Source organism: Halyomorpha halys, unplaced genomic scaffold (genome assembly GCF_000696795.3).
Source record: "Halyomorpha halys isolate HHAL.00 unplaced genomic scaffold, Hhal_1.1 Scaffold783.1, whole genome shotgun sequence".
Taxonomy (NCBI): Eukaryota; Metazoa; Arthropoda; class Insecta; order Hemiptera; family Pentatomidae; genus Halyomorpha; species Halyomorpha halys.
The window spans coordinates 282,269-294,196 of NW_027110563.1; the positions used below are offsets into that span (position 1 = coordinate 282,269).

Here is an 11,928-nt window from a genome sequence, read left to right on the forward strand (position 1 = left end):
TAATTGACCATATAATGTCAAAATATGAAGATAGTCAGGGCTGCGGTCAAGCGTTCTCTTTTGACTGCCACCTCTGACCATCTTCTTTATCTTTTGAACCATTTGTTTTCTTTTCAAGGAAAAAAGACTCTCTCTTTGCCAATACACAGGAGGATGGCAGGTAGATGGAGATCTGCAAATAGTTTCAGGAATATCAATAAGACAAATTTTAGAAGTCGGAACAAATCCCTCAAAGATAATCTATGAAACATAGAATAATTAAGATGAGACTAACAAATGGACGGAAGTCCGAAATGTTGTCCGCAAGATAAAATAAAGAGAAAAGGATAAGTGAGGATTGTTTTTTTCCTTCAAAAGAAAACAAATAGCACGAAATAATAACAACAAACCTACCTATAAATCAATATTACATAATGAAAAACTATCTCAAAGAATCATAAAGATAAATTTCTATAATACTCATTAAACCATATTAGAGTCAAGCCAAAAACAGGCACCAATTCAAAAAACAAAACATAAAATACAAATGAATGATTACTTTTTTTAATGCATTATCGGTTCAGAAAAATAATACAAAAAACACTAACAAAAACTGGAATATTTGTACTATTTGTTATTTCTATAAAATATACGATGGTAAATCATACCTTACCAACAATTGATTCTTCAGAGAGAAAAATAATTAAAACCTAACTAAAGCAAACTTCAAAAGTAATGAAAACAGGACTGAAAAATATGAAATTTTTTGCCATTATATAAAGAAAAAAATTAAACTGGAAATTCATTTTAAAAACTATTCTACTTTTATTTACAAGTTAAAATGAAAATGCCATACAGATGGAAAAATCAAACCACATGGTTAAGATTCAGTTATTTAGTTTTTTAACAATGTTTATTTAAACTATTTACCTATTAACAGTAGTTTATTTAAACTTAAATTTCCTCAATATTAGTACTCTTTGTATATTCATTACTTTTAAGGTTAGGTTCCTCATTCGACTTTAAAAATATTTATTTTTAATTTAAAATACAAAACAATAATTCATGCTATGGTTCATAAATATTGTGTTGCTTTGTTTTGTTATATTGTTCATTATATTCATTAAAAATATTGATTTAAGTTGAACACGTGATTATTAGTTGAACACTAGCATAAACAACTAATATACTCCTGACGATGAGTTTATGGTACCGTATCTGTTCAATCGCTTAAAGAAGAACTAATAAATAAATCAACCACAAAGAAAACTAAAATAGAAATATTTGACTCGGTACTTTATTACTTCTATGATTCCCGATAACTGATTTTGATTCACCAAATGACCATATCTCCCTGTAGTTTCTCTTAACTCCACATGATCATTCATAATATTATGATTAAAGTGGAAGATAGCTGATTGAATGTGTGTAGTAATAAATGGAATATGTCAAATAGTAATGACTATTTTAATTGAGCCAACGTTTCGCGCCACGTTGTAGGGCATCATCAGGGCTAAAAAAGATACAAACACTTAACAAAAGTAAAAAGTAATAAGAAAATTACAACAGCATACAATGGAATGCAGAAATTAAATAATAAAAATAAAAGGTTATAAGCAATAAAAGGAAAAAACGGAAATAGTAACAGATAAAAAGAAGAAATATAAAAGAAAGTACAAACTAAGAGATGAAAATTTTTTATTCTTATCCCCTTTTTCATCTCTAAGTTTCTACTTTCTTTTATATTTCTTCTTTTTTATCTGTTACTATTTCCGTTTTCATTTATTGTTTATAACCTTTTATTTTTATTATTTAATTTCTACTTTTCATTGTATACCCTTGTAATTTTCCATTTATTTTTTACTAATGTTAATAGTTTATCTTTTTTAGTCCTGACAAAGCCCTACAAACTGGGGTGAAACGTTGAACAATTATCATTCACTTCAAAGTCGTTTCAGTTATTATTATTTTTATTTTATTTTCATTTTAGTATTCGTTAATTGAATCATTAGTTTAATCACTAGAGATCAAGTCACATTGTACTGATCTACCTCATAAATTGTAGTAGCCTTCCCCAAGCCCCAATAGTTAAAATTGTGATTAATAAATTTCACTTATGTCTATCATTTTTATGTGTTATTTTGGCACCAATCAATAGATATAGTCATCTGGTTGGATCATATTTGTTGAGATTATCTAAATGAATAAAAAAAAAAAATGTACATTGACAACGCCTGTATTTGGAATGATAATTTTAATGTGTGTGAAATGTAGATATAACATTTTATACACAAGGACTTTTGTAATGATCAAGTACCCAGCAAAGAACGAGTTAAAAATCACTTCAGTTTTTATTCAGATTGATTTTCAAGAATTATGAAATAACATGGACTTATCCTGATCTCTTGAATTCTAAATTAGTAAAGATATGCAACAACCAATTTTTTCTTTTTACAATCCTGTTTTTCTTAATAATTAATTTACTATTAATTTTAAAATGAATTTCCATTAAAATAGGATTTATTTTGCTTGAGCAATAATACCTCCTAAGTCAAAAAAGTCAATAACAAGATTTTTATGATATCAATGGATCATTCCAGAAACACCTCGTCTCAACTATTGTATTATCGGAAAACTATATAATTTTTGCTGACTCCAAGAATTCTTTTGATATGTCTCTAGAATGAAACTAATTCTAACTAAATTTTTTTTTTAGATTGCAAAATGTACCTGCAAGGTGAAGTGGTGTACTATTCCTGCCATGGGTGTCGCGGCAGTTGATGTTCTCTGGTGTTACTAAACGCTGTACCCTTGCTAGATTACCTCTCTTAGCCGCATCAAGGAGAGCAGCATTACCCCGAAGCAAATCGGCAACCTCCTGGTCGCCTTCTTTCACAAGTTCAACGGCCATCGCTCCGTCACGATTCTTTTTTGTTGGGTCAGCTCCATGCTACATGAAACATGAAAAAAAAGTTCTATTTAATCAATAAACAATAAATGGAAACATGATTAAAATAGTTGAATAGTAATAATAAACATATTTATATGTAACCATAAAAGTTTTTTTTTAAGGCTATCCACGTCAAAGGTGATGTTTGCCTAGTTATCAACAGGTGACCAACCTATTGTAACCATGGTTGGGGGTCAAGTTTTTCATTTTGTGGGACCGCCACTTGGTGAAAAAGTCAACGCCCCAAGGCTGGATTCGAACCGGCACTGCCCACAGATCTCACAACGATAAACTTGCGCCTAACCCCTGAGCTATGGTGCGGCTCCCATAAAAGTTTGAAATCAGGTAAATGTTGGTGGGTTGCTTTGATATTAAGTTGTAAAATCTGTTGGTTATCAGTACGGGGATTGTTAAAACTCACTTAGTTATTTAGAGCAAGTCAAAAATATAATCATTTCTCACTTATAACAGCGAAAGTTGACTTTCATATAAAAGCTATCAAGGTAGAGAAAATTAAGAAAAAGTATCAAACATTTTGAAAGAATGAGCAAATTTTTTTCAGTAAGAAGTTAGTGGATGGAAGAAAGGAAGGAAATAAAGAAGCTCTCGTTGGACAACCTGAGAAGCAGAGAAGAAAAAGAAATACATTAATTAAAAATGTATTATACTACATTAATCTGTACTATTATCATAATGGATAGACTGATAATAAGATTCGAAGATAAAGAGAATCTCATTGTCTTAACCCAAACAGTCCTTATCTTGTATCGAGAAGTATATGGAATAGTTAGGCTCAACGGCAATAAATCAAATCAATTTGAAATGGAAACAGGAGTAGAAAAAGGGAACAGCTTAAGGGCATTATTATTAGTAATTTAGCGATACAATAATATGGGAAGCTAAACTAAGGAGCCCAAAACTGAAATCAAGAAACTGGAAAATGCATCCTGTATATATTCAAGATTAATTATTTGCCGATGATATTATCATTGTTGCAGAAAACAAAGGAACCTTGAAAGCACTACAAGAATGGGAGGAAGCACTGAGCCGAAAAAGAAATACCATTAACCTAACGAAATATAAGAACATGGTTGTGTCTAAAAGTGGTAATAGGGAATAAGTTAACGTGATTAGTATAGGCTCAAATCTGGAACAGATTAGTGTGTCCCAATATCTTGGAGTCAAAATTAGTAATGACGGGAGAATAAAAAATTAAAACTACTTATTGTAAAAACATGAACAATTATGAAACTTCAAAGAAAATTACTTGTAGAAGAAGTCGCACAATGTCATATTTTCCTTTAGCCGCAGCTTCATGAAGAGGAGTGAATTTCCAAAGGTCTGCTACGTTGACATTGGCTCCATGCTTTACCAACATCTCTGTCACTTCATAATGGCCATAGGAACAAGCGTTGTGCAAAGGAACTAGCCCTCTAGAAAAATAATAAAATAATAATCAAAGACAATTTTTGAAAAACACAATTTAATAACAAAATACTTTCTATTAAAAATCTTTTAAAAAAATCATCAAGTACAGCACAAATTAGATCCACTATTTGTCAACTGGACCGATGAATTAACATGCAATTCTGTAAAAATCCTTTTACTAAAGAAAATACTCTAGCTTAATCAATTTTAAATAAATTATAAAATAAATAGAAGAGAACATTTAGAAAATAACATATAATATATGAAAATAATAAATATTTAATTGTTTGTTCATATTTCAATACCACCATTATCTAATTTTTCTTAAGGGAACCCCATGGGTAGAGCTGGGAGGGAATAGAAAATGCAGATTTTTGTCAGTCTTTTTTCCCAGGAACTAGAAGAAATAAAAACATAATGTTGACACTATTTAATTCCTTATCTATTAGAGAATATTTTAAAAGTTTTCCAAATAAAAATAGTTAAAAGAAAATTTGTGAGTCACGACAATAACATTTTTATTTTAACTTTAGAATTTTTTTCTACAGTCCTATTGCTCCTTTGGTGTTACTAAACACTCTTGTTTAAAAGCATAAAAGTGGATTTTGATTCCCTTTTATTGGGAATTTTTGGCTGGTTATACCTTCAGCTGGCTCCTAAACATCTGGAAAAGTAAACAATAAAATTGTTCTAATAATAAATTTTCCCAAAAATATGTATTGCGGGACCCTCCCGCAGCCCGCCTATGGCTCATGGACCATCGGTTAGGAACCACAGCATTGTCCTAAACATAGAAAAAATGTTAATTAATTTACCATCTAGTTTTCGACAAAAAAGATACATAAGTAATATAATACATGATTTATGGGAATCGATTTTTATCTTTTGAATTATTGTTATCAGGACAATCGCTGAAGTAATAATCTATTCTTTAAGATTAAACAGTATAGAACAGCAATGAAACTGAAAATAGTGTTAAAACCTTTTCAAAACAAAGATTTACAGTTTTTTCTAGACCAAACAACAGTTGAAAGTGTTAGAAAATTGTGGTTTTTTTTTTGGGGTGAAATTTATAAAAAATTAAATTAATTCAAAAACCAGTTAAAGAGCCTTAAAATAATTGAAATAAAATATAAATTTCAAATGATAATTACAAAAATATTTTAAAAATTAAAATTATTTATGAACCTAATTTTTCACTCAAATGAAAAATAATTTATATAACTAGAACATTATCCACAAAGAAATATGATTTTATATCTTATAATAAATTTTAAAAGCACTATAATGAAACAAGCTTAATTCTACTTTATAGTTTATTTATTGTTTTCCAATATATGTGTGTGTATATAAATATATATTCTTTTCAGAAAAGATGTGAAAAGTTTTTAGTATAAAAAATAAATTTTTGATTTATAAATTTTTTTGAAGCTATAGGTCACCTTAAAGTCTTAAGAAATAAAAGAAACAAATGACTTCTAATTAAAATAAAATTATAGAATCTAATTATGGCAAAACACAAAATATAACAGACATTACAAAATAAACAATTAAAAAAAAAACTTACCCTTTATCTTTCGAATGCACATCTGCACCATGAGATAGTAAATATTCCACAACTGCAACACGGTTATAACCAGCAGCAAAATGCAACGGAGTCGAGTGCCTAGAGGAATTTAAAATGACTTTCTATGTAATGGAGCATTAATTATACAATCTACTTGAAGCATGTTAACAATTGTTCACAGTCTACTTCATTCGAATAATTACCTTCCGTCCAAGTCTCGGCAGTTAACGATGTGTGGATAAGAGGTCAACAGCCTTTGAACTTGGTCCAAATCCCCAGATTTCGAAGCTTCCAGCAATTTGTTCTCTAAATCCAAAATAGCTGGTGGTTCTAATAAGAAATTATTAAAAAAAAGAAATTTAAAACAAAACGGGTTTAATGAAAAACAAAAAAAACAAAAAAAAAAAAATGAAATAAAAATAATCTAAATAAAAATGAAATGAAATAAAATACACACACATTGAAAAAAATATATAAATAACACAACTCAATAAAAATGCGATAAAAAAAAAAAAAATCAGGTCCATTCACACGACTTTGCTTACTGATTTGGTTACAAAAACTGTTTGCTATATTTTCCCTTATACTGATCCAATTAAAATTTTTTATTTTTTTAAATTTAGCTTTGCTGACAATTTATTTATTTATCTTAAAAATAAGAATTCCAAATGGTGCAGAAGCTATATAGTTTTTAACTTATTAGAGAAATTAAAGTGAATGGGCATCCACCAGAATTTTTAGAGACAATTTTTTAAAAAATAATTATTCTAATAATCTGTAACTTCACTGATACTTTAAAAAACTGTTCTATATAATGCATACCTACCAACTTTTTAAGCTATACACAAATAAAATGTACTTCTCTTCACAGAATATCATAAAAAAAAAAAAAAAAAAATTATGGAAAATCAAAATTTTCCATAGAAGGTATACTTTAAAAGTTATGCACAAATAAAATGTATTCTTCTTCATAAAAATTTTTCCTACTTTTTAAAGTCATAAGGATTTTAGGAAAGTTTCATCAAAATTGATGGAGCTGTGGTCGATAAAAAAACACGATTTCTTGGTTTAATATGCAATCACCAGATAGGCAGTAGGAGCTAAGATCAAACGAAACTAAAAAAAAGTAAACACAATTGTTTCACCCATTAAAGAGTCCTAAGTAAGTCAAGACCAACGCACGAAAATACATTTTTTAGATTCAGAGGCTCTATAATTGCTAAGGCCTCTTCAAAACAGCACATAAAATATTTAATCGAGTTACAATATTTTTCCTGGCAGTGGTAGGAAAGTAATAATAATAAATAAACTAAAAAAAAAAAAAATTAAAAAGGATAAAAATAAAAATTACAATAACAAGAATATCGTTTACCTTGCAATATTTTATGAACATTTTCTGCAGCTACTTGCAGTGCAGTGTAACCTTGGAGAGAAACAATGGTCGTGTCAACGGAATAGGACAGTAATATCCTGCATGCTTGAATATTGTCTTCTCTTGCGCATCTATGTAAGGCTGCAATAAACAAATTATTCGTTAATCTTTAAATAAAATAACCAGCAAATTGAGTCATTCTCAAACTATCTGATGTTTTACGATAATCGTTTAATTTTATCATGAATCTGAGAAAGAAAATTACGGCCTTTAAGTATTCATCCCTGAGAAATGGATCCTCAGAACTCATTTATTCATTAGCGGAGCTATAATAAATCATTAGTCCATCACTATCTAAATAGTTGTAGAATAGTTTAAATAGAATTAACATTTCGTCAATATAAAATACTACTATATTTAAAAGTCAACATACCAAAAAATGTAATGGAACCTAATTAAACTTCAATAATTTATCTTTTTATTTTAGCTCTATGTTCTGCATTTCAGAAGTTAATTTACCTACTATCCTTCCATTTTTTTAATCTGTATTTTATATTTTTCTCATATTCACCTATTAACATTCATTACTTCATATTTATGTTTTTTTTATTATATAACTTTGTAACTAATCTTTTATATCTTACATTTATATATTTTATCTGTATTTTTACTTTTAATTCATACTTCCATCTTATATTTACATTTATTGTTTTTTTTATAGAACAGCCTTTCAAGACCATGCAAATATCATTACTTTTTCTCTTCTTTTCTCCCAGTTCTTATCATTTCTGCATGTCTTTGCTTCCTCTCTTCCGACCACACAGTACTATTCCGTTTTTCTTTATTTGCCGCAAGAACATTTATTTATTACAATTTTTTTTTGTACTGTTCTCTATCCAGGCAGCACTTGTTAGTTATTTTCAATTTCTTTGTTTCCTCCCTCATTTGCTTCACATATCCCCCAACACTCTTATATTCACGGATTCTGTCAAAGAGTTTCTTGTTTAGTCTGCTTTGGTCCATTCTTATCATGTGCCTGTAAAATATTTATTGCTTTATAATTTATGATTTTATTATATTATTTACAATACTTTTGTATCTCTCTTCAATTTTGAATAATTTATTTTCTTTACTCTATTATCTTTCTGTATAAACTTTTTCAATTTTTATTGCATTTATCGTATTTTCTAATTTTTTATTTGTTTCCTTTATTATAAATATTATCATTTAATGTCTACTTATATTTAATAATTTTTCGTATTTCCTAATATTATTTTAGGTTGAAATTATTTTATTTCTTTTTTATTTTCAAATGTACCGTCATTAGTCAACCATAAAATGTTCCCACTCTCCTGCCCAGTTGATATCTCAAACCATTCTTTGACTTTCCTTCATTCTGTAAGATGGATCTCCTTTTTTTTCTTTATTTGAATCTTTTCTTGACCTTTAATTTATTCTTATTTTCCATCTTTTAGTGTGTACTATATTTTTTATAATTTTTTTCTACTTTTGTTTTTGTTATTATTTCCATTTTCATTATATGTCTAATTTTTTTTGTATTTCTTGTTCATTTATACTTTTCATTTAATATCTTATTTTATTTTCTTTGTTCATTTTTATATAAATTTTCACATATTTGACATCATTTTTAAACCATAATGTAGTTTACTTTCGTTTCATGTTATATTATTATCTAACTCTGTTACCTTATTTTAGATGTTTGCATCTTTTTTAGACCTGATGAAGCCAAGCAATGTCAACGTGGTGTGAAACATTGGTTCACAATAAATAGTTTTTTTTTGTTTTTTTTAAGTTATTTTGACCACACCCAGACCATGTTCCTTTTAGTTTTAAAAATAAATTACGATTCTAAAAAAATAATCGGATATAAAAAACTTTAGATAAAAATAAAAGAAATACAGAGTTTCCACAAAAGGAAGTGAAAAAAAAATTGTCACATATTTTATCTATAACTACGTCTTATCTATTTTTTTCTAATTATGCAATATGGTAATCGAGTTTAAAAATTATTTTTTTTTATTATAAACAAGTATTTTAAACTTTTATGTTCTGTTTTATATATAGCTGAAAAACCACCGTAACAGTATAAATCAATTACGATAAAACCCATAAAGTGGAGAATATGAAAGAATAAACGTAAACGCAAAACCTTGGACACTTGGTATGATTTGCCAGAGAATTCAAAGATACACCAAGTTGTGAGTGCAGATGGTAAACAAAAAGAAAAAAAAAAAGATTAGTGTACCTATTCTTTCAAATTTTATTTAGTATCTTTCTAATTAATTTTATAGCAATAAATGTTTAGAAAATTTGTTGAGTTTTTAGTGAGCTTGTAGAAATTACCTCACTTTTTCCTGTCTATTGATACCCTTGTGTAATACAAGGAAAAATAACCATAAAATTTAAATTTTGTGATTTTAGCAATAGAGGCATGCATAATTTGTTTTGGTAAAATTCCAAAGAACTAACTGTTAATCCACAACATAAGACTATACTGATAGTGTAATTATGGGTTAACAGTTAACAGGTGAATAATCTATATAGATTGCTATTGATTATATTATATTGAGATATCTTGATAATGGTGACGAACCTGTTTGTCCTAGAGCGTCCAAAGCATTCACTTTAGCACCTAACCTCAGCAGAGTATCCATAACGTCGTGATGTCCCATATCAGTCGCTATGTGCAATGGGGTCAGCATGTCTTTATTCTTCTCATTTAAATGGGCTCCTTTACGAACCAACGTTTCGATTATTTGCTTTCTCTTAGGATAAGGAGATGAACATGCTGCATGCTGAGGAAAAAAATTAGGATAAGTCGCAAAATATACTTTACAGTCTTGATATGATTAACATATTTGATAATATTTAAAAGCCACAAATCAATATATAAAATTTGCAATGTTTCTTTACTGAAACAAAAAAAATTAAATATTTTGTTTTGTATTTTTTCTCAGTGATTAAAACCATCCATGGGGCCCTTTGTCACACTTATATATTTATTTACATCGAGAAAACCAATATACACCAAAGTATTGCAAGTTTAAGAGTTCAAAGCACACAGTGATCACAAATATCACTGCTTTGTTTGAATAGTGACACATCAGAAAACAAAAAAAGTTTTGATTTTGTTTTGAAGTGGACGTGTTGCAAAGATATTACCGAAGACAGAGAGTTCTTTATCTATTTTTGTCCTCTATAGACTGTACCAAAACTAGTAGGGTTGTGAGAAAGTAACCACAGTACATGTCACAATCTATACAATATGCCAAATTCAACATAAAGTATTTTTTTTTTTGCCAAATATTCCACTATTTAAGTAAAGCATGATATTGGGAAAAAAAGGAGAAAATATACTTTAAAAAAAAAAAAATTATTTGTAATACAAAATAAATTATTGGAAAAAAAATTAAGTTAAGACCTTCTTCAAATACATAGCTCAAAATAACAATCAAGTTTATTTATAGCAGGCATTTAGATTCTTGTAACATAGCCAAACGTATGTTTATAAACTAATTCACATCAAGTTCAAAATTACTATGGCTGAAAAATGCACACATACCATATAACACTAACTTACCAAAGGAGTATCTCCTGTATATGGATGCTTGAAGTTGACTATTTCTGAAGAGATTAACTTCTTCAGACGAGATGGGTCGGCTTGACGACAGGCATCGAGAAAACAATGGCCTTTGTATTCATCTACAATGTCACATAAAAATAAATTAATAGTAATTAATATTTATAATAATAAATAAATTATTTCTTAATTTATAACTATTTATCAATATTTTTAAAAATATAATAAAGCAGGAGGATACGTCCTGTCTACCCAACAGCAGACCAACCTCCCTTATACAACTGTTTATTTAATTGTACTACTCGTTGCTCAAATTGTATAACTTTAATTTACATGTATTCTGTAGTTCACATTGTATTTTTTTTCTTCAATATAGTGTAAGCAGGAAAACAAAAAAAATGTCAAATCTTAATCCTAGCATTTTAATTTATAGTAAAATATTATGCAGTGATGACTAACTTTTTTATACCATAGAGATATTAACCAAATAATTTATTATAATAATAAATAAATTAATTATAATTTTTCAAATATTAAATTCCAATACAAATAATGCACAGACTTTCCTCCACCGAATATTTAAAGATTAAAGCACATTTAATATAATTTTTTAATATAGAAACATTTAGTCAGCTAAAGGGTCAAATCCTAACTTTTTAAGAGAGACAACAAATAGTTTGTACCTGCAAATTATATAATATTAAGAAGAAGAAAACAATTGAATATTGAGCATAATTTTTACACAAATATCAACCAATCTTGAGTTTGCCCAATTTTTTTTTTCAATTATTTTAATAATCCCTGGGGATCATACACCATCACCTGCATGGGATTTAGCTAGGAGATTATACTTTTTTTTATTTATTCATTTTAATATGTTGACCTCTCTATTTGTGTGTTTTAACGTATTTATTCATTAAATTATTTTATTTTATTAATACAATTTTTTTTTTAAACTTATTTATTCATTCAAGTGTTTCCTGTAACCGGTTTTTTTTATTATATTTTCCTTTTAATCTATGTGTTAGTCT

At 28.0% G+C, this 11,928-nt stretch overlaps 1 protein-coding gene across 5 annotated transcripts in view; it reads right to left on the bottom strand.

The window, feature by feature from the left end:
- Positions 1 to 11,928, bottom strand: part of Tnks (tankyrase) — a 35,433-nt gene that overhangs the window by 13,110 nt on the left and 10,395 nt on the right. For all 5 annotated transcript variants that reach the window (XR_001343956.1, XM_014429295.3, XM_014429298.3 and 2 more), the window contains 7 exons: positions 10,898 to 11,019; positions 9,911 to 10,112; positions 7,297 to 7,437; positions 6,128 to 6,254; positions 5,925 to 6,023; positions 4,197 to 4,362; positions 2,710 to 2,929 (listed from right to left, as the gene is read on the bottom strand). Coding sequence is in view for 4 of the 5 variants with exons in the window: in XM_014429295.3 (XP_014284781.1) it covers positions 2,710 to 2,929; positions 4,197 to 4,362; positions 5,925 to 6,023; positions 6,128 to 6,254; positions 7,297 to 7,437; positions 9,911 to 10,112; positions 10,898 to 11,019 (1,077 nt within the window). In the remaining variant the exon portion in view is untranslated. The remainder of the gene's footprint in view (positions 1 to 2,709; positions 2,930 to 4,196; positions 4,363 to 5,924; positions 6,024 to 6,127; positions 6,255 to 7,296; positions 7,438 to 9,910; positions 10,113 to 10,897; positions 11,020 to 11,928) is intronic.